This window comes from Anolis sagrei, chromosome 1 (genome assembly GCF_037176765.1).
Source record: "Anolis sagrei isolate rAnoSag1 chromosome 1, rAnoSag1.mat, whole genome shotgun sequence".
Lineage (NCBI taxonomy): Eukaryota > Metazoa > Chordata > Lepidosauria > Squamata > Dactyloidae > Anolis > Anolis sagrei.
The window spans coordinates 221,352,222-221,374,809 of NC_090021.1; the positions used below are offsets into that span (position 1 = coordinate 221,352,222).

Below are 22,588 nucleotides of genomic sequence, written 5' to 3' on the forward strand. Positions count from 1 at the left end.
GCTTCCCACCGGAGTGGAAATAATCTATCGGACAGATGGCAAGCTATTCAACCTCAGCAGACTGAAAGCCAAAACCAAGGTTACAACAACAGCTGTTATAGAACTCCAGTATGCTGATGACAATGTCGTCTGTGCGTATTCAGAAGAAGATCTACAAGCCACTCTAAACACCTTCGCAGAAGCATATGAGAAGCTCGGCCTGTCACTGAACATTGAGAAAACCAAGGTGCTGTTCCAGCAGTCACCAGCCCATCCCTCTCCAATGCCAGTAATACAGCTTAATGGCGTAACATTAGAAAATGTGGACCATTTCCGCTATCTTGGCAGCCACCTCTCCACCAAAGTCAACATCGACGCTGAAATACAACACCGCCTGAGCTCTGCAAGTGCAGCATTTTCCAGAATGAAGCAGAGAGTGTTTGAGGACCGGGACATCCGTAGGGATACCAAGGTGCTTGTCTATAAAGCTATTGTCCTCCCAACCCTGCTCTATGCCTGTGAGACGTGGACTGTCTACAGACGTCACATGCAGCTCCTGGAACGTTTCCATCAGCGCTGCCTCCAGAAAATCCTGCAAATCTCCTGGGAAGACAAGTGGACAAACGTCAATGTGCTGGAAGAAGCAAAGACCACCAGCATTGAAGCGATGGTCCTCCAACATCAACTCCGCTGGGCCGACCACGTTGTCCGGATGCCTGACCACCGTCTCCCAAAGCAGTTGCTCTACTCCGAACTTAAGAACAGAAAACGGAATGTTGGTGGGCAGGAAAAGAGATTTAAAGATGGGCTCAAAGCCAACCTTAAAAACTCTGGCATAGACACTGAGAACTGGGAAGCCCTGGCCCTTGAGCGCTCCAGCTGGAGGACAGCTGTGACCAGCAGTGCTGCAGAATTTGAGGAGGCACGAGTGGAGGGTGAAAGAGAGAAACGTGCCAGGAGGAAAGCGCATCAAGCCAACCCCGACCGGGACTGCCTTCCACCTGGAAACCAATGCCCTCACTGCGGAAGAAGATGCAGAGCAAGAATAGGGCTCCACAGCCACATACGGACCCACAAGGAAATCCATAATGGAAGACCATCTTACTCGTCCAACGAGGGATCGCCTAAGTAAGTAAGTAAGTAAGATTCAGAAATGGTTTCTTTTGCGGAAAGCCCTTCTGACACAAATGCTGGAGCGCTTTGCTTGGTTATAAACTTTTTTTGTTGTTGGCTCATCTGGCAAAGTAATGGAGTGTTCTCCTTTTCAAATGTAACATCTTTTTTTCTTCAAGGTACCTGTTTGAAGCCAGTGACATCTGCCTAAAAGAAAATCATACAGGAATAGGAGAATCTCCAACGTTATCTTTGATAACCCAGAATACAAAATAAAGGAAATAATTTTTTAAATAATAAAATCCAAGTACTTACCTGCTTGAAAAAAAAAAGTGGGGGGGGGGCATCACAGTCAGTCAATAATGTAATATTTTTCTACTGCTAATTCATCACAGTAGTTTGGGGTTTGGACATACAAGTAAAACATAAGACAACACTTTATTAATGAATACTTACAAACCACACAGCAGAAGAATATTTAAGAAATCACAATGTTATAGCTATTAAAATTGACTGTGAAGGGACTCCAAATTGACTAGCCAACCTCTATTTATATGGGGCTAAGTTCTGAAAAGCTTTGAGCAAATTCCACGAATTCTTGAAAGATCAAGAATGAGCAAGAAACTTCTCAAATGTGCAGTTCCAAGAAATCACTCGGACACTTAGTTCCTGGAAGTGCCATTTGAGTGTGCACGACAGGCTGGCACCCCACTTGGTCTTGGTGCCTCTCCATCTTGCGCTACAATGTTTTGGTAGCTAGTGGCAGCAGAATTCCAGAGGAGGTGTAAAATTCAACTTGACAAATTTCAGTTCAGAATGTAATTTCTAGCTTTCTAATTTTTATTCTACTTTTTGTTTGTATTCTTTAATTTTATTCAATGTGTATTTTTTTTTTGTCCTGGAGCATTTGCCGAGCCCCTGGGAATTGCACACAGAGCCCTTAGGACTCCACAGAACCACTGGTCTAGTCTGACTATGTAATGCAGTTTTAGACTCTATTTAGTGGGAGTGTAAGTGTGCCCAAAGATTATTCCCACCCAGCAGATAAGGAGTCTCAATTAATAAGAATGTCAGCAGTGGTATGAGCAAGAGAAAGGTATGTGATGTGAATAATATATTGCTTTTTCTGTTGATTTGTGTTGGAAGAGAGCCCTAGCATTTAAAACTGTCTCATTGCCAAGCTGGGAATTCCACAAGGAAAGCAGAATGTTTGGCTAAAAGTAAAGTGACAGTCATCAGCCACAGTGGACACATGCCTGACAGTGTTTCGGGCAATTTAAAAGTAACATTTAAAGCATTTAAATGTGAATGTCTTATGCAGTGACAAAATCATATACAGTTTTAAAAAATGAAATAATTAAGAGAAAAAGTTTATTTAATATTTATTTGGCAATCACCACAAATAAAATCATGAATGTGTCATTTAGGGAAAATGACCCCCCCCCCCCCCCCCAGCATTCTAATTTTTTTTTAAGTAAAAAAGGAGTACTGCAAATTCATCAATAAATACAAATGCTGCCTTTTACTGTTTTTAAACATTTTGCATAAACCATAATGAGAACTGATAAAAAAATAAATCTGTGTGCTGAGCCAAAAAGACCACTGGAGTAAAAAGACGGATCTGGGAAAGATGCCCTTCATTCACAAAATTGTCCTCATACAGAGCATTGCTCATAAGACAGAGAGAAAGGGAAGATTTTATGGTGAGAATTAAAGAGGGGAAGTGATTCAGTGTTTCCATAGAGGGGTGAAAGAGATCAGTGTTTTCATAGAGGGTGAAAGAGCTGAGGCAATGTAAGGGTGACCTCCAACTGAGAAAAACTCACAGAAGGCCAAACAGAAAAGCATCCAGAAATGGAGCATAAAGAGTGCTAATGTTAAGGTAGAGAATGAATGCGAAGAAGCAGGCTGTGAGTAACTGAGAAAGAGAAGGCACATGCAAGAGCGTTAAGGAAAGCCAGAACTAAGAAATGTATTCCTGTACAACTTTAATGCATGTTTATAGAACCAATTGTTAAGTGTTATAGGCTTTAATTGATTAATTCCTTGATGCATCGTTGTGTTTTAGCTATGGAGTAATGTTTGTACAAGATATTTATTTTCTAGTGTAGGCTGGAGGTTCCCCTTCCCTACCAAATCACCTTCCAAACATATGGTCAATCAAACATACCTCTTTTCGGGCATTATAATTAATCTTCCATATGAAAAAAATGTTGAGTAAAACCTAAATGATTCTAGAGGCTTCCATGTCATGTATTCTGCCTTCAAAGGTCTCTGGACACTACAATTAGTGCAAAAACCAGTGGACTAGGCATTTCTGCTGAAGGACAGAAAAATAACGATAACTGGTTTTTTTTTTCAGTAGAGTGTCTCAACATATAAAGATAGTGTTTCTCATTGAATGGAAACTGTCCTTTACTGCCCTCTGTTTGTTCTGTTACTTCTTGATGGTACCTATGTTCTGTCCCCATTACTGCCCAAAATAGTGGATACCAGTAACTACTTGTAATGTGTTACTTCTAAGTTCTGTAGGTATTTAAGAGTGGATTTAAAGATGTTATCTATGGGACATGTTTCCAATTCCTCTCCAGAATGTAAAAGCACCCAGAAAGAGATGTGTAGGGCTAAGGAAGGAAGTAGCCTTGATTTTGGCTTTTCTTGCTGAAATAGTAGTGCTGATGAGGCTTGATGTATGTGTGAGGGGTCTGCAGAGGATATTTGGGGAGAGATAAAGACAGCAGTATCCCTCTGTATGTATACTGTGGCACTTGGCTATACAGAAGTCTTGGTATTCAGCTCATAAGCTTTACCTTGGAGAGCACTGAAAATAAATAGAGTGCTTATAAAAGTACTGTAGTTTCTGATTAAAGCTGCCGGCAGAGTTGCTTGGATCCCCAGTGTGTCATTTTCAGTGCAGCTGGATGATGGGTGTTTACTTTTCAAAGTCTACATGGCAACCTCAGTCAAGAGTGAACCCTTTTCTTGGAACTGCAGTGCAATGAACAGTCAGATACTGCTAAAGAGAATGTTGTGAGCTGAAACACTAGCTGGGCTTATTCGAAGACTTGTCCTTCGTTTGGGACAAATGGTATCATCCTGTAGTATATTTAGTGGTTGTAAGGGTTATTTGAGCCCCTGGTGGTGCAGTGGGTTAAACCACTGAGCAGTTAAGCTTGTTGACCGAAAGGTCACAGGTTCAAATCCGGAGAGCAGTGTGAGCTTCCGCTGTCAGCCCCAGCTTCTGTCAACCTAGCAGTTCGAAAATATGCAAATGTGAGTAGATCCGCTCTGGCGGGAAGGTAACAGCACTCCATGCAGTCATGCCGGCCACATGACCTTGAAGATGTCTACGGATAATGCTGGCTCTTTGGCTTAGAAATGGAGATGAGCACCACACCCCAGAGTCGGACATGACTGGACTTAATGTCAGGGGAAAACCTTTACCTAAAGAGTTATTTAGTGGCTTATCTGATCTTTGTGTGAAATGAATAAATTCAGTTGAAAGGTATTTTTGAAAGGATGTTGGATTTGTTGGTTTGTTCATTGCAGAGAACTGACTGTGCGATTCAAAAGTGTATAATGGCCATATGATCATGAACAACTATTCACTTGACCTTTTAACTTGAAGTCAAGAAATGATGATAATGGAAGAATGACTGCCAGAATGGCAGTCAGTTTCAAATAGCAGAATTCAGGAGATCAGAACTCTGCTGGAAGATTTAGGAAGTCTGTTCCTTTGACCGGATCCATTCTGTCCTCCTTTTTATATCCATTGTCATCTACTGTAGTCTGATTGATAGTGCATTGTATTTGGAGTTCGTAGAGCTTACTTCTTGGGAGGAGAGCAATGACCAATCTCAATAAAATTGTTAAGAGTAGAGAGACATCACACTGGCAATGAAGATTTGCATAGTTAAAGCAGTGGTATTCCCTGTAGTAACCTATGGATGAGAGAGCTGGACCATAAGGAAGGCTGAGCGAAGGAAGATACTCACTTTTGAACTGTGGTGTTGGAGGAAAACTTTGAGAGTGCCTTGGACCACAAGAAGACAAAACCAGTCCATATTCCAGGACATAAAGCCTGACTGCTCACTGGAGGGAAGGATATTAAAAGCAAAAATGAAATAGTTTGGCCACGTAATGAGAAGACAGGAAAGCTTGGAGAAGATAATGATGCTGGGAAAAATGGAAGGAAAAAGGAAGAGGGGGCGAACAAGGTCAAGATGGATGGATGTTATCCTTGAAGTGACTGGCTTGACCTTGAAAGAGCTGGGGATGGCAAAGGCCGACAGCGAGCTCTGGCATGAGCTGGTCCATGAGGTCACAAAGAGTTGGAAATGACTGAACGAACAAATAAACAAACAAAAAGAGCTAAAATAAAATTCCCATCCATTGTTGCTTTAGGTGAGAGGTGGGCAAAGTACTGTATAGTACTCTTGCTCTTGTCAGATTGAAGCTCCCAGTAGCCCTTGACAGCATAGCCAATGTTGATGAATACTAGGTCTTGCAATCTAGCAGTGTCACACTTTGTCTTAGATGAGCATTTTAAAGCATTTGTAGCTTTACAAGGTTGTTGTGATGATAAATGAGATTGAGAGGTTTTTCTATTGTCCTACCCAGGCCTCTAACTGAAGTGTGAATGATAAAAATGAGTATTCCTTCAGACAGATGGCTATTAACAGAATCACACACACAGGTTAGAACTTAACTTGTCTGGTTTATAACCTATTTCAGAATACTGGGGCATCTCTATGAGGCTCCACCTGGCCTAGAGCTCGGGTATTTAATGGAATGCTTCTAGAGCAGTAGTTCTCAACCTGTAGGTCCAGAGATGTTTTGGCCTTCAACTCCCAGAAATCCTAACAGCTGTTAAACTGGCTAGGATTTCTGAGAATTGTTTGCCAAAACACCTTGAGAACCACTGAACTAGAGCATCATATCCATCTCCTCTGTTCATGAGACAATACTCTAGGCACCCTTCAGATGGAGGCAAAGTCACTGCTGACTACATAGAGTGCTTTGTAGGGTTTAAATCTTTTGGCTGTAGCCTCCTGACTACAGGAAGCTCCCACAGGCAAGGATGTGCATATTTGGTGGCAGTGGCGGTGGTGGAGGACATATATTTTGTATACTTTCAGGACTAAGTTAATTCTATTTCATTTTCTTTTCATTCTTGGGCCGACTTTACTGTATTTGATAGTTTTGGTTAACTGCACTGAAATCAGTATGGAGAGGTGGAATCAGTAAGGAAAGGTGGCATTGTTCTGAAAAAATAAAAAAGCATCAGAGAAACAGGTAAACAAACTAGTTGACCTAACATAACACTCAAGTATTCAGCCTAGAAGTAAGGGATCACATTGATATTTGGCCCAGATACAAATAAGGCTGTTTAGAACACTATAGAGAGAATTTATTTCTCAGTTCTGTGAATAATAAGAGGACATGAGTCTTCAGAAATAGAATATTGGCGCCCTTTAATGGCCCAGTTTTCTCTCTCTCTTGCACTCACTCACACACACACACACACACACACACACACACACACACACAACAACAATCTTGCATCTCTATGTTTCCAGCAGTGGTTGGGGGGTTTGCAAGATGTGGATTTATTTATGCCCACTGGGTCTGGCAGGCACCCAGCAGTATAATATGTTTTGCTTTATTACTGAAGTGTTTATTGTTGAATCAGCTTTATTTTATGACAATGTTCTCTGATATAAATCTCTGCCCTGAAGGCTAATTAAAGGGGTTTGCTAGAGGTGCTGACTGTTTTTTGGATTTGTATCCTCTGGGATACTTTCCTTCAGATTTTTTGTGATGTGTCTTTCAGGTATTCTTACTATTATTAACATTTTCAGTACCATTCAGTGCCCCCCCCCCCCCCCCACCATCTCCATGGTGGGAACTTCAGCGTTTATGGACAGCTTATAGATTATGAGCTCTTAGTACATGTCATACAGATACTTGCTGAAGGCTAGTTTTGTTCTTGCCAGTGCAAACATTGTAGGCTGTAATTCTACATCTGGCCAGATTAAGATTTACAGAGTCCCTAAATTATGTCAGGATTAAGTGCCTCTAGCGTTTTTATCCTCCACGTCACAAATATGTATTATTCTAGCAGAAAACTAGTTAGAAGTAGTTGTAGTTAGAAGTCCTTCATTATCTGAATCTTTAAGATAGTTCAATGTATTTTCGAAGGCTTTCATGGCCGGAATCACTGGGTTGTTGTAGGTTTTTTCTGGCTATATGGCCATGTCCTAGAGGCATTCTCTCCTGACGTTTCGCCTGCATCTATGGCAAGCATCCTCAGAGGTAGTGAGGTCTGTTAGAACTAGGAAAATTGGGTTTATATATCTGTGGAATGACCAGGGTGGGACAAAGAACTCTTGTCTGTTAAGGTAGTTTCTTCACTTGTGCTTAAACCCAGGTGGGCTCTTCATACAGAATAAATCATATGCTGGACAAAAGTCTGAGCTGGAATGTGTAATCTTTCTATGCTTCTTATAGGATACAACAGGGATATGAATTAGGTGTTAGGTTTGGGAACCTCCATTAGAACTGCCTTTGCCACTGAAATAACTCAAGATTTAGATGTGTTATCTGTAATCTACATGGAGTATTTGTATATGTGTGTATACATGAGTGTACATGTACAAACTACTGTTTGGTGAGATATCTTTTGTTTTGAGTTGGAAGGAGGCTGGAAGTTCAGGCGTTGGACTGGCAGCATCTCCCTCAGTGACCATTTTGAAGAGGAAGAGGTGAAGATGACCAAGCTTAATCCCTCCATGGAATATGACCTGATCCAGGCAATCGCAAGGAATATATACAATGGATTTTAAACTGTTTGGCTTTGAACAAAATAGAAGTCACCTTGAGCACTGGCTATTTAATTAGAGATGAAGTCCCCTAAAGAGGAGCTCCAGATTCAGCTCCTGAAGCAGTTTTCCCTTTTGCTCTGACACAGCACTAAGATTACTGTATGACGCAAATCTAATGCACATTCCAATTTAGCCAAAGAAAGGCGAGAATTAGGTTCAAGTATATACAGTATATATGTGAGGGAAAGACTTTATGTACAGTTTTGGAGATATTTATTATTATTTATTTATTTACTTTGCTTGTATACCGCAATTTCTCAGCCTTGTAGGAGACTCAACGCAATTTACAACAAGAGCAAAAATATATATAAACTGTTGGGACATTCATTTGTAAATGTCGAAACAAACAGAAGTAAATAACTTGCTGCACATGAAGTAAGAAAAAGGTTAAACTATAGAGAAATCAACAAAAGGGAAGCAGGAAATACTCTTTTAAAACTATTTTATGTATATATGTCTGTATTTACATGTAATTAAAGTAGGGATAAATGTTGGTAAGAGAAATTGTGTTGTTATGTAATTGTTGTTCAAGTATGTCTGTGTTTAAGTATAAATATTGTTTTCTTTCTGGTTTGTCTGTTAAAAATTTGAATTAAAAAAGGGGGAAAGGGGAGATAGGAAGAGCAAAGCTCTTACTGTGTGCATGAAAAGTGTAGTCAACTCTCCACATTTGCTGGGGTTGGGGCAGAGGAAACCTGTGAAAATGAAAATGGCTAATTTTTAAAATTGCATTTTTTTTAACCTGAGAGACCTAGAGATTCTATGACAGAACATTTTAATCAAATCAGTGAATAATATTGACCAACATAGCCTAAATTTTGAAATACAGAACTTCCGGCATCTAACAGTCTCCATCTGCCCACCCATAGAAAAACTTGATAATAATATTGAAGAAACTAGAGCTGATGCGGTCTATTCCATGCAATTTTCTGAATCAGTACCCCAAATAACTCCAGGAAGATGCCTAAAAACCAAGACACTGTGTGTATGTGTCTTTTTGTTTGGGCTGTGTAATTAAATCTACAAAACCCGCAAATGTGAAAGGTTGACAGTACTCAGCTTCTCTGAATATTAGGACTGAGCTCAGTTTCATGGCTTAAGGAGAATTATGGTCCATCCAAAGAAAGCTCACGTCTCGTTTCGGAACCTTCTCCCAACATGAGTACAGGATGTCCCTCTGAAGTTCTGTTGGGGGATTTGGAAGGGCACACTGATTTCCTCTTATGAGCTTTTCGTTACGAAGGTTCTTCACTTTCATTTTTCCAAGTGTGTTAGCTCTCAAAATAGCACAGCCTGTTGTTTCTCAAACAGTATAGTCTGCTGCTTCCTTAACCTTTCTATTAAGAGCCAGATGAAGAAAAGGATGGCTGTTCCTCTATAAGATGTTTTGGAGAAATTGAATTCCTGATTACTTTAGGGAGTATCAGAGATCATGATTGAACATTACACCCAAGTGAATGGTCAAGCATTTGATTTGTCTGCTTGAGCCCTTCGTGCTTTTTCCTGTTCACATAGTAATTAACTGATGAATACAGAGATAGCCTATTCTAATTTGAAGCCTGGTGAAATTTCCCATGTCAAGTTTTATAACTGCATTTTGAACATGTGTTGCTCAGGTACACGGATCGTTTAGATTTATTACACATACAAATAGCTCCATGTCATTTCTAGTTATAATATCTTGTGTACTGGTCCAAATAGTTGCATCTTCAATGTGTGCTATACTGTTTTACCTGTGCTATTTTGAAGTGGAGAACCATCACATAGAAAGATGGATAGTATAACACTTTCCTTCATACTCTTGGTAGTACCCAGTCAATGTGGAGGCTGGGACATTAAGTGCCTTAAGGAGGAACTTGGGAAGTTTGATAAAAACAAAAATTCCTCAATATCACTTCACTCTAATAGGAGCCACAGACAGAATATTCTGGAATGCCTATCTTAAAATAAATACTAGATCTTGGTTTATTACATTTTTCCAACATTTCCTGTAAAGACTTTAAGAGTGTAATGCAGGCATGGGCAAACGTTGGTCCTCCGGGTGTTTTGGACCCTCAAAGTTTGTAATATTTGGAGTAATGTATACAATTCCACCACTCCCCGTATTTTTACTCTCACAACCGTATGCATTTATGCTGATAAAAGGTGAAGTTGAATTCTTGTAAAATAAAGACTGCATATATCAGTTGTTTACTACATCTGATAACTGAGTAGGTTCTTGAGTAGGATTAGAAATCCTGTTTGGGAATACAGTACAATATGCTCCCAAGTCCCTCCGTGGATACCTGAAACTGTGGGTAATATTGACTCCTATATTTAAACTATACCTGGGCCAGAAATATACCTAAAAATCACACTGGAGAATATAGAGAAGCTCATAAACATATCTAGGGGAGGGAATATTTATTCAAGCATAGCATAGTTAAGTAAAACCCTTGATATTGAATCTTTAAAAAAGGGGATTGTACTGTACTTTTCTTCTTCTCTCTTATTAGAGACTCAAATAGATTTGGTGGCTCAAAATGTTTTTTTTTTCTCTTGCAATTGTTCCTAGGCAGGCCTAATCTGACAACAGGAGTACATACACTGTTCTACGTAGGGTTTCTGAACCTTGATATGTAATCTGCAGGTGGTACAAAATGGTATGGCTAGACTCTTGGCTGGAACATTGTACAGAAACCACATTGCACCAATTTTAAAGGAATTACGTACATTGGCTGCCAGTACGTTTCAGGAGTGTGTTCATGGCTTGTGACCTTGATATTTGAGTTTATATCACTGTTTAAGAGCTGACCACGGAGACAGCACTCTTCAATATCCCAGCGTTAGAGCATCACGTCATGGAGGGAATGTTTTATTGTCTGTAGAGCCCTGGATGTGACATGCTATTTTTTAAAAGTAAAAATTGCTGACATTTGCCTCATTTCAGAATCAGGTTAATACCTGATTGGTTACACACATGTGAGACCTTGGTTTACTGTCTTGTCAGATTGTGGAGTTCATTGTCATGCTTGTATTTTTGTATATTTGAAGATTAAAAAGAAATTTGTTTTCAGATGTTTTGAAGTGGCTTTATTTACTCAAGTTATATCCTGCTTTTCTCCCTTAAGAGAGTCTGGGACAGCTTTTAAAACAAACTAAACACTGCAAAAGTCAGACAATATATAGTATTAGAGCAGTTAAATATCTGCAAAATCGCACTGAATAAAAACACCTAAAACATAGAAACAAGAAAGGATTTCAACTCCCCTCATTAAAAGACTTTTCTGCACAAACAGTAACTAGCCCAATTTTTTTCTGAATAAAATTTATCTCTTGCCAGAAGAATACCAGAGAAGAACCAAACTAACTTTCTGTAGGAAGGAGTTAAAAGCCTGGGAGAAGTTACTCAGAAGGCTCTCCCACAGATCCTTACTAGATGTGCCTTTTAGGTCATTTTACCTAAAAGGAATAAATTGTGCAGTAAGAATAGTTGTGGTATTGGTGAAGGTCATGATGATGGCTGGACCCTGTTTTATGGTTGATTAGAGCTTTGAATATGATTTTCTCCTCAGTCTTAGTTCAAAATTCAAAATATTTCATTATGCTGGCTCATTTGTTGTTGCTTATTCATTCAGTCATTTCCGACTCTTCGTGACCTCATGGATGAACCCATGTCAGAGCTCCCTGTCAGCCGTCACCACCCCCAGCTCCTTCAAGGTCAATCCAGTCACTTCAAGGATACCATTCCATCCATCTTGCACTAGGTTGGCCCCTCTTCCTTTTTCTTTCCATTTCCCCCAGCATCGTTCTCTTCTCCAAGCTTTCCTGTCTTCTCATTATGTGGCTAAAGTATTTCATATTTGCCTCTAATATCCTTCCCTCCAATGAGCAGTCGGGTATTATTTCCTGGAGTGTGGTTGGATCTTCTTGCGGTCCAAGTCATTCTCAGAATTTTCCTCCAACACCACAGTTCAAAAGCGGCTATCTTCCTTCACTCAGCCGTTCTTTGATCCAGCTCTCTCATTCATAAGTTACTGTGGGGAATACCATTGCTTTAACTTTGCGGATATTTGTTGCCAATCTGATGTCTCTACTCCTAATTATTTTATCGAGATTGGTCATTGCTCTCCTCCCAAGAAGTAAACGTCTCCTAATTTCCTGGCTGCAGTCTGCGTCTGCAGTAATCTTCACTCCTAGAAATACAAAATCTGTCACTGCCTCCAGGTTTTCTCTCTCTATTTATCAGTTATCAATAAGTCTGCTTGCCATAATTTATTTTTAATGTTTAACTGCAACCCAGCTTTTGCACATGCTGGCTCAACTTGCCAGGATTTCCACATTGCTGTTCTCCTTTTCTTTGCAAAGTTGAAAGCATGTTCTTATAGAGTAGTATTGTTTGGGCAGTTGTGAACCTAACTCTTGCCACTCATTTTGTGGCTGCTTTGAAACTTTCACCCTTTAAAACATTCAGCAACGCAGAGTAAGAAATGTGTTTCTTTTCCTCCCCAGAATGGGTTGAAAAGTCAAAGCACAAAGGGGGCCTTGATCTGTCCTGAGTTTGTTCACTTCTGGATTTCCTGCCTTGCTTTCCAGGCTATGAAAAGCTAGGTTCTTTTAGGGTTTTTCTCCCCCCATAGTGTTTATATAGAGAGATGTTTTGCAAATGTAAACACTGTCTGGTTTCTGGGGGCTTTTAGCTGAAATTAAAGAGACTTCTCTTAAGGGTGAAAAAAAAAACCCAAAACAATCTAAGAACATTTTGTAAAAGAGGGGGCTTTGAGGAAGGTCAGATGTAAGCAAATTCAAGAGTTCATTGAGTCCATATGTATAAACTTTGGCTAATGCAGAACACTTTTTCTGTGTGGAGCTGTAGGTGGAGAGTCGTGGAGCGCTTACCTTTTTCATATGGTTTCATTCTTCAGCTCATTCTTTAAGATAAAAGCTAAGCACTGCCATTAGAGGCTGCTTGTGACCCTAGGTAATAATGAAATGTAATATGGAGAATGAAAAAGCCCTTGCTCTGTCCTTCCTCTGCTGCTCCTTTTCCCCTATTGCATCTCCCTTTCCCCCTCATTACAAAGAGTGGGCTCAGAAGGGTCAGAGAAGGCATTCAGCATTAATTCGTATGATTGGTCCTTAGATCTTCTTAGCTGAGAGAACCATACTGTGTTTAATCATCTCTCAACTGTATGGCTTATAAAGGCCTGCATTTGGTGCTATGAAGATGCATGACTTGCAGCCTTTAATTTAATAATCTGAAAGGCTTTCTTTATATGCTCTGCCACCTGCAGTCGTAAATATAAATCGGGACAGTTGCCTGTTATTTACTGGGCTTGACTGACATTTAAAACGATCATGGAAAGGATCGAGCTACCTACAGCGCATATATTTTTCACCCCACCATTCTGTACCTGTAATTTTTTTCCAGTGTTTGCTATTTAAAAAGAACGGTGATGGCAGATGAAGAAAGAGGAAAAAGACGAGAGAGGAAAAGGCACATCTCGTATTTTTCTGCCATCACATCATATAATGGGCTAGTTGAGGAAAGGAAAAACTCAAGTGGGCAGGAAATGACAAGAGAAAATTAGAGCATCAGAGCAGCATCCATAAAAGGGTTCATTGTTATAAAATGACCCTCCTATCAGAGAACATAAATGGCCAAGAATACATGGAGTGGGTGCATTATCCAGCTTTGAAGAATGTTATTTCTCTAGATTAGGTTCAGAAAAATTTCTTACAACCATAGATCCATGTTAAAGAAGACAGGGTTTCATTAGCAAGAAAAATACTGCAGGTGACATTTCTGCACTTCCTGCGGTGTTTGCACATGACTAATTCTTCTGGCAGATCCTTTTGCAGGAAGAGAAGCATGGTTTCAGGTCTACCTGAATTTCAGGTTATCCTGAAATATTTGTTTGTCTACCTTTTTTAGAAGAGTGTTGGACACCAGTATTAAATAGTGGTATATAGATTTGGAATTCGATTTCTCAGAAAGTTTAGGGCTGTAGGAGATCCTCATTGATGGAAACAGCTCCATAAGTGGAAGAACTAAGTAACTTATAGGTGTCAGGGGATATCGGTGGTATTACCTCCAGTACAAGTGGCAGTATACCTCTCAGGAACAGGAGGAATTAATGTGGTTTGACACCATGGCTCAATGCTATAGAATTATGAGAGTTGTAGTTCAGTGTGGCACCAGAACCATTTGACAGAGAATGCTAAAGAACTTGCACAACTACAACTCCTAGGATTCCATAGCATTTAACATTGGCAGTTAAAGTGGTATCAAACTGCATTAATTCTACAGTGCAGATGCAAAAATGGAAACACTGTGCTGGACTTGGTAGACCTTTGATTTGGTGCTTTGGGGCTTTTCTTGTGTTCTTAGTAGGCTTTCCTTTAATTAATTAATTAATTAATTAAAAACATTTCTATTCCACCCTTCCCACCCCAAAGGTGACTCAGAGCGAAGCACAACATACAAATGGCAAACACTCAATGCCGGGACATGAATTCATTATATGCATACATAAACATTTAAAATTTATTTACTTATTTATTTATTTAGAGTTTTTATAACCCGGTCTTCTCGAACTCCGAGGAGGGACTCAGGCCAGCTAACAACATAAGATTCAATACAATAAGAAAAAACAGTATAGATCATCAATATAAAATACATTAAAATACAATTCATACAAAAACATTTAAGCACTGAGGTCTGAGCTAGGTAAAATTATATGCCAGTTTCTTTACATGAACCATATGTTTCTCAATAGCTTCTTGACTTTAGATTTGCAGTACCTTTCTACCTTACTCTTCTCAGGATTAGGAATGCTAAGTGATTTTTGAATATATCAGTACAAATTTACCAGAATTGAGTCTTCAGGATATGCATTTGTTGTGTAGATCTGAGCTTTGTTATCAGCTGGATTTTGAATTTCTGAAACAGTTCTTGGCTTATAATATCAAAATATGCTTAGAAATGTGTATTTTAGTAGAATCTTTTGGTTAAAATATGCATGGATATAGACATTTAAATGAGAATGTCTGGAGCAGATTTCAATGCAGCATACATCTATAGAGTAATGCATAAAAGGAATGGAAGGGTACCATGTAAAATGGACTTGGGATGGAGGAAGACTGACTTTTCCAACTCTGTTCCGGTATTTATAGATGCTGTGGATTGCTAAAAAGTCAAATAAATGGGTCCTAAAGTAAATCAAGCTTGAACTCTACCTAGAAGCCAAGATAACTAAACTGAGATTTAAACATCATGAGAAGGGTGAACAACTAGAAAAGACAATAATGCTTGGGAAGGTAGTAGACAATGTGAAAAGAGCAAGATGAGATGGATAGACTCAAGCAATCAAGCCGTTTCCAGGAGTCTGCAGAACCTGAATGGAGCTAGAGATTTTGCCTTCCTACCTGGTTTGCCCATTGTACACTGCTTCCTCTCCACTTTCAGCACGAAGCTCATTAGATGGCACACAGGGACTTCTGGTCGGGCTTTGTGCCAAAAGAGGAGAGGAAGTGGTGCATCTTGTGGTGACAGCAACATGGGAGCCTTCCCATGATGCCTTACCTGTAGTGGGGTTGCATTGTCCTCCCTTGGAAGCCCATTGGTTCTCAGGCCCTGTCTAATTTACAGTACTCTGAACAGCTGCAGGATTCTTTCTTTGTTTGGTCTTAGTCTCTCCCTTCTTGGGGTTCTATCGTTGGTCCCAACTGGAGTATGCCAACTGAATCAATGATTTAGCTATTGGATGACCCACTCTTCAATAATGGACTCAATTAATCAACTCCAAATAGCAGTTACCAATAATATTCTGGCCTCAAGCTCCCTGCCTTAATTGCTGCCTACCTTCTAGTTAGTATGTATGGAACAAGACCATATTTTAGGGGCTCTTGCTATGCAACACACCTGTGTTTGCATCATCAAAGCAGAGAATGACAGGTGGTAGAGTGAATAGAGCAGATTATAATCATGTTATGTACAAAGGAAGAATTCTGGGTCTATAGCAAATACAGTCTAGTTCCTGGTGTGATGGAGATGAATCAGTAAGCAAGAAACTGTTCCACTAACTGTAGTGATGCGGTGTGTCAAAGGAGATGGTTCATTCAGACTTTCCTTTCGGGAAGAATATCTAGTTTCTTTAAAACCACAGTAAAATTCAAGGGGATTTATAGGAATGACCTATGACCATAAGGAGGCAGGAATCAAGGTTAGTAGATTTTTTCCTGCAAAATTTAACAACAGTTTCAAAACAGTCTCTTTTTCCCTTCTTGTCCATCCTCAGATTTAAGACATAGAAATAAAAACAGCTGAACCACTGTGGTAACATTTTGAATCTCATAGTGGTAGTCCTGGGAATTATTTAATACACAGTCCTTTTTTCTGTGACGTATATATATTTAAAGGTGTCATATACTGCTGGTATTTCTTTGCTTTTGTAGTACACTCATTGCTTTTATTTTTCAGGAACAGGAAATCATGCCTTGTAAAAAATAAGGTTATAAACCAAGGGAGGCAGTTTCCTCAAAATAGAAGAAAAACACAGGAAAGTCAATGAAATAGATGAAAACAGATGATATTATGAATAATATTGGTGATACTGTTTACCATGATACATCATAGTCCTCAAACCATTGTACATACAAAACATGTACAACTGTAAGCTACATCTGAAATGTAATGGCAGAGGAGTAATATAGTGAGCCTGCCATATTTAGGAGTTAAGGGAACAGAACCTTAGTGAAAGCAGAAAACTGCAAATAAAAAAACATCTTTTTAACCTGAGAGAACACCTCTTTAGGAATCTCTAGGTCCTCCAGCACAACTGTATGGGCAACACTTTTGTGGATTGTAGAATTTCTTGTGTTTTGCTTCATGGTCAGAAAAGCTACTCCTGAATATGTGACAACATACCTAAACGTTGAAGAGTCCTCACAAGCCTACTGTCTGGATAATCTATACTACTGTCACCTGCAGTTTTAAATTGTTGTTTGCAGTATTTCTGAATTTAAATAACTTGCATACAGTTTTTTAAATGTCTGATCTTTTCTATAAGCAAAAGTGATTGGGATAAAAATGTCCCAACCAATATTTTGGTTTTTGCCTTTGGGATAATTTTTTTTCATAGCCATTGTAACAAAGTATTATGTACTGGGTGTTGATTATTGATTATATTTTGTTGATTATAGATTTCAATTTAATTCCATTGGAGAGTGGATTTGGAATTTTGCATTGAGGGGGGGGGGATAGTTTATAGTACATAAACTGTGTATTTCCGTTTTATCTGATTTTGTTTTATTTTTATTTCACCATACATTTTCTGGTTTTGGATGCTTAACTAGAACACTTGATTTTATATACATGAAAACATTTTTAAGCATGTAACATTTTTATACTCCTAAATACTTTTAAATTCAGATCAGGAAATATAGCACAGTGCACACTATGGAAGTTGTATTTCTAAATCCTATCCCATGGGGATTAATTGATTGTTATCCATCTATTGGCACATGCTCAACTGGAAATCCATTAGTTGGAATGCACTGCAGAAATTATTGCTTATCAAACAGAGTCATTGTTCTTTTTCTTCCACTTTTGTTTTGCAGATCTGAAACCCTGGGTTTCAAATTTCACCTATCCAGGTGTACGGGACTTCTCTCAGCTTGCTCTGGATGCCAATAGGAATCAACTCATAGTTGGAGCCAGGTAAATTAGACTCTTCTAATTGGAGTGCAAGAATCTTATTCTTGTAAGTCCCCTGCAGGTGACTCTGCACAAATTTTTTTGCATATTCTAGCTTTCAAGCACACTCAATATTAATCTTAGTGTGTGTGTGTGTATTTTCATGGAGATGGATTTAAAAAAAATAATAAAGTAATATAGCTGTCATCTCCTGAAGGATCCCAGATGCTACAAAATCTCTTCTCACTATTTGTCCACATGTATAAAAACAAAACCAGCATAGTGCTATCTACGTTAAATAAAAGTCTTCAACTTTTCATGATGGAGCATAAGCCCAGAGAATCAGAAAAATGCATCCATCCCTTAGATGCCAATCAGTTTGTCTTCTGAAGTCCAGCTTGAATGAAATTGACAAATCAGGGATGACTCTCTGGGTGAAGGTGTGGGTTTCTACAGCCTAGATGATCCCCAAATCTGTTGCATTTTCCCCTTTAAGAGTCAAGAGCTTACATTCCCACCCAACTATGTCATGCTCTTTACATTCCTTCCCTTTGTTTCCCTCTCCTGTGCTCATTTTCCCTTTCCCTCTTACCTCTATACATGAATATTTCATTTCCAATTCTGTTGATCTTGGATTTAACAGCTGGAAAAGATTACAAGGACTGTAGAGAAGCACTTCTTACATATCTGATAATGATGAACCAGTACTTCCTTCTGGTGTCATGGATCTGTACCATATTAATGCCATATTATTATCCTGTTTGTATTTGTAATTGGAAATTAACTGCAGACCAGAACCTAATGGCTTATGGGTCACAATTGATTTTCAAACCAACATTTAGAGTAGTACTACTATAGATGAAGCTACAATAATATCTAGCACCTCTATTTTGTCAAGGTGAGGTACAACACAGCTAGAACAGTTAGAACATCCTGGTAAAACACAATTCCACAACATACATATATTAAAACACATTGTACAAAAATATAAACATAATACTAATAGAATGTAAATTTAAAATTAACTCAGAATCAGCCTGGCCAATTCAAGAGGTTGGGTATGAAGTTATAGCTTCCTGTTCCATGTGCTTTTACCTTTTCTAACTATTGAAAAAAAGATGGACAAAGAAAGAAATGTGATTTCTTTTATGAAGGGGAGGTTGGAGGTGTATGAAATAGAGCTTTTGAGGGACCAAAATATTGTTTGAGTATTGTGTATTACCATAATTATGATGTTGGGCATGTTTCCAGTTGTTTTACATGTATGAGACAGGGGAGATGCACAAAAAGTGACAAAGAAGAAAAAGAGCTCAGGGTGGGGGGAATGATGGTGTGGGATTACCAGCATGATGAGAAAGGATGTTGGGAAATAAATTGGATATGAAAAGGAGCGGGGTACCTACGATTATCCAGAATTTAGGGTTGAGAATGTTTTCTGAATGAGATCACAACTGAGAGCATAGTTGAGTTGAACTATGAGAGGATAATTTTCTCTTTATAAGTTACCCAACATAGAAAAGGTTAGATTGCATGTTCTGTACCCACTTCTTCTTTTAGTCCTATTGCTTCTGAACCATTTTGAGGTTGTTAGATTTTCTTCAGAGAAAGGTGTCTTGTGGGGGGGGGGGGGGCGGGTTCCTAAAGGAATTTATGACCAGGGTGCAAAGCTTTATAGATGCTGTTTCCTGCTAATTTGTCTAAAGTGCCTTTGATTCATTGGAACATCATTTGCATCAAGAGCAGATAAGGATATGGTTGCTTCAGCAAACCTGTTCAGAATGGATGCTTTACAGAAGGACAGTTGTGAGACACAGCATGGTTCAACAGACATATCTATATGCTTAGATAGCACAGCATGCGACAGAGACAAGTGGCTAAAACAAAAGGTGGCCTGAAGACCCATGAAGACCCATTTATCAACTCCTTGGAAAAGCTATGGGGGTATGCATTTTGTGGTACTAGAAGTTTCTGGAAGGATGGATGTTGGAGAATTTTTTTTAAAGATTATCTCTTTTTTTCACAGCAGTAGCTACAAGAGCAGCCAAAATGTATTACAGCAGAAACTCAGTTTCCATCTGGCAAGATTACTGTCAGCCTTCAAAGGAGCTATAAAATGTTTCCTCCTTGAAGCATTTTTGTTTGTTTGTGATAAATGGAAGCCTTTTTGGCAGATTCTGCTAGTATGAATGATAGAACATTAGTCCATATTAGGGTTTTTGAGGGACTGAAAACTGGGGGGGGGGGGGACCTAGTTCAGGTTGTAGTCTATCAACATGCATATTGTGGCCAGATATGCCTCAAGACTCCCTTTGCGTGTATGTTTTCCATTTTGGAAACAAATGTTGTGAGAATAAACATAGAACCTCCTGGGAAAGATCTTAGAGCAATAGGTGCTTTGTTGGTGAATGTGGATATATATATACATAATAAACATTGGCCAGGCACAATATTGAACGATTCTGGATCCCTGATGGCCACTGCTTTCCTTTGCCTTTTTTTTTGGGTAGAAAACTTAAGAATTACAGATAAGAGATTCAAGTTTCTGCTTGTAATCTGGGGTTTTAGAATGGATCTTATGTTAATTGGAATCAGATAGTTTTGATCCTGTGACTTCCAGGGCTAGAAGCAAGTAAGTAACCTACTTACTTTCTGCCTATCTTTCTTTCTGTTTTGCTCTTTAAATATGGAAAAGCAATATTCTATATTTAATACTTACTAGGAAAAAAATGGAGATTTATAGGCAACATCTTTATAATATTTGGGCATCAAAGGAAAATCCTACATGTGGTTTTGGTGATGAAAAAATGAGTATACGATTTTTACCCTTTATCACTTTTTCCTATACAGTAGAGTCTCGCTTATCGAACCTTTACTCATCCAACATTCTGTATTATCCAACGCAGTCTGCCTCCCTCCTGGAACCACAGTTATTTTAATACATTGTGATGTTTGTAAATACATTAATTACTACTTAACATTACTATGTATTGAACTCATTTTTCTGTTGATTTGTTATAAAACATGATGTTTGGGTGCTTAATTTGTAAAACCATAATGTAATTTGACGTTTAATAGGCTTTTCCTTAATCCCTCCTTATTATCCAATATTTTTGCTTATCCAATGTTCTGCTGGCCTGTTTATGTTGGATAAGTAAGACTCTACTGTATGTGCGCAGAATTTGGATGGGAACTTTTCCAGTATGGATTTAGTTCTTCCTGATATGCCCTTGTAACAGACAGCAGTCTTTAACTGGCTGCCTGCGTGAGACAGAATAAGCTGAGTTGCTGATGTTACAATGGGCTGCATTAAGAACGATCTTGTAATTGTCTGTCTTTACCCCCTGCCAAGTCACGTTTAGCTGAGAAATTATCTTGCCTGCTTTGAGGTATTAGTGGAGAGGCAAACACCGTGAGGATGCCTAGGTTTAATCCACAGTATTGAGGGACAGACACCTGAAGTCTTTCAGAACCATCAAGGAAAATGGTGAAGAGCAAACAGCTTTTTTTCAACCAACATGGCTTTTCTGTGTTTCCTGGGAGACAAAAGAAATGCTCTGATTTAAAAGTCAGATCACGGGGCTTCTCTTGTCTGGTAATGTGACCTTGTGAGAAAGCGAGGCCCTTCTTTTGAAATCTGCATTTTTGTAAAAAAAAAAAAAGAAAAAAAAAGTAAAGGTCTCTTTGAATTGGTTAGGAATTTACTCCTATAAGAGAGAAAGAAGAAAAAACAGATACAGTCAATTATATGGTTACATATATTGTGGCCACTTACATACCTAATGGAAAGGTCTTAGGGCTTCCCTAGAGAGGAGAAGAATAGAAAGGCAATCTCTGTGCTGTGCTGTGTGTGTTTAACCTAGAGTTTCCCCATGTCAGAGCCTTTCATGGGCTGGAAATTTCAAGCCTAGTCTAGTCCAGAGTGAAAGTCAATCTAGTGAATGCATTTAGGTACAAGTTAACCGTTTGCTAAGCAACTGTGGGTTGCTCCATTCTTTCAAAGCTGAAAGAAATCATGCCAGCAGAATAGAGTAAGGAACTGCTTGGCAATATGACAGCGGTGGCCTGGTGCCGGAAAAAAGTGAGTGTAACATTTTGAAGTTGAGAAAATCTAGTGGTTGTTAAAGATAGAGGAATTATTTTTTTTAAATACCAACACACATAATGCAATTGCTGAGACAAAGCATAGAGGAAAAGGAGCTGTATGGCCTTTCCCCATCATGTAGTATTTCTATTGAAAATACCTTCAAACGGTAGCAGTATGAAACAAGAAACAAATGTTATTGTTCTGCATCTGAAATTCAGTGTTTGGTTAATCTGGAATTCTTGTAAAAGCTGTGGTTCTGACCAGTGGGCTGTGGACCATCAGTGGGCTGCGACGATGAACATCTGGTCTGTGAACCTCCTTCCTCTTTATTTTATTTTATTTCTTTTATTTATGCTCCTTTTATGCCGCCTGCCACTCCTTTCCTGTCAATGACCATGGCATATGTTCTGTATTAAAAACTAGAGCTGATGTGGTCTATCCAATGCAGTTGTCTGAATCAGCACCCCAAACTGAATCTAAAGTTGACCAAAAACTGAGTCATAACCCTTTTGGTACTAATGTTGGAGAGTAGTCACTGGTCAAAGTGGTCCCTGGTTAAAAAAAGTTGGGAACCACTGGTCTATTTGTACCCTGTTCTTCCTAACCTTTGACCTGCAAAAAGGTTTCTTTGTTTTTTAAAAAGAGGACCCTCTTCTGAAACATCTCAGCTTATTAAAAGGCCTTGATTTTTTGTTTGGAAAAGTTTCAAAGTCCTATATATATCTGTCTGTTTGTGTTCAGTTCAAAATGTAAAAATTAAGAATTGCAGCAGCAACCCTACAAATATAACTACGTAGTGTGTTAGGTAATACAGGAAATACATTGTAGACACCTGCTCCCACCCTCAAAAAT

At 38.9% G+C, this 22,588-nt stretch overlaps 1 protein-coding gene across 9 annotated transcripts in view; it reads left to right on the forward strand.

The window, feature by feature from the left end:
- Positions 1-22,588, forward strand: part of SEMA5B (semaphorin 5B) — a 498,410-nt gene that overhangs the window by 299,740 nt on the left and 176,082 nt on the right. For all 9 annotated transcript variants that reach the window (XM_067473384.1, XM_067473381.1, XM_067473388.1 and 6 more), the window contains one exon: positions 17,577-17,676. In XM_067473384.1, the coding sequence (XP_067329485.1) occupies positions 17,577-17,676 (100 nt within the window). The remainder of the gene's footprint in view (positions 1-17,576; positions 17,677-22,588) is intronic.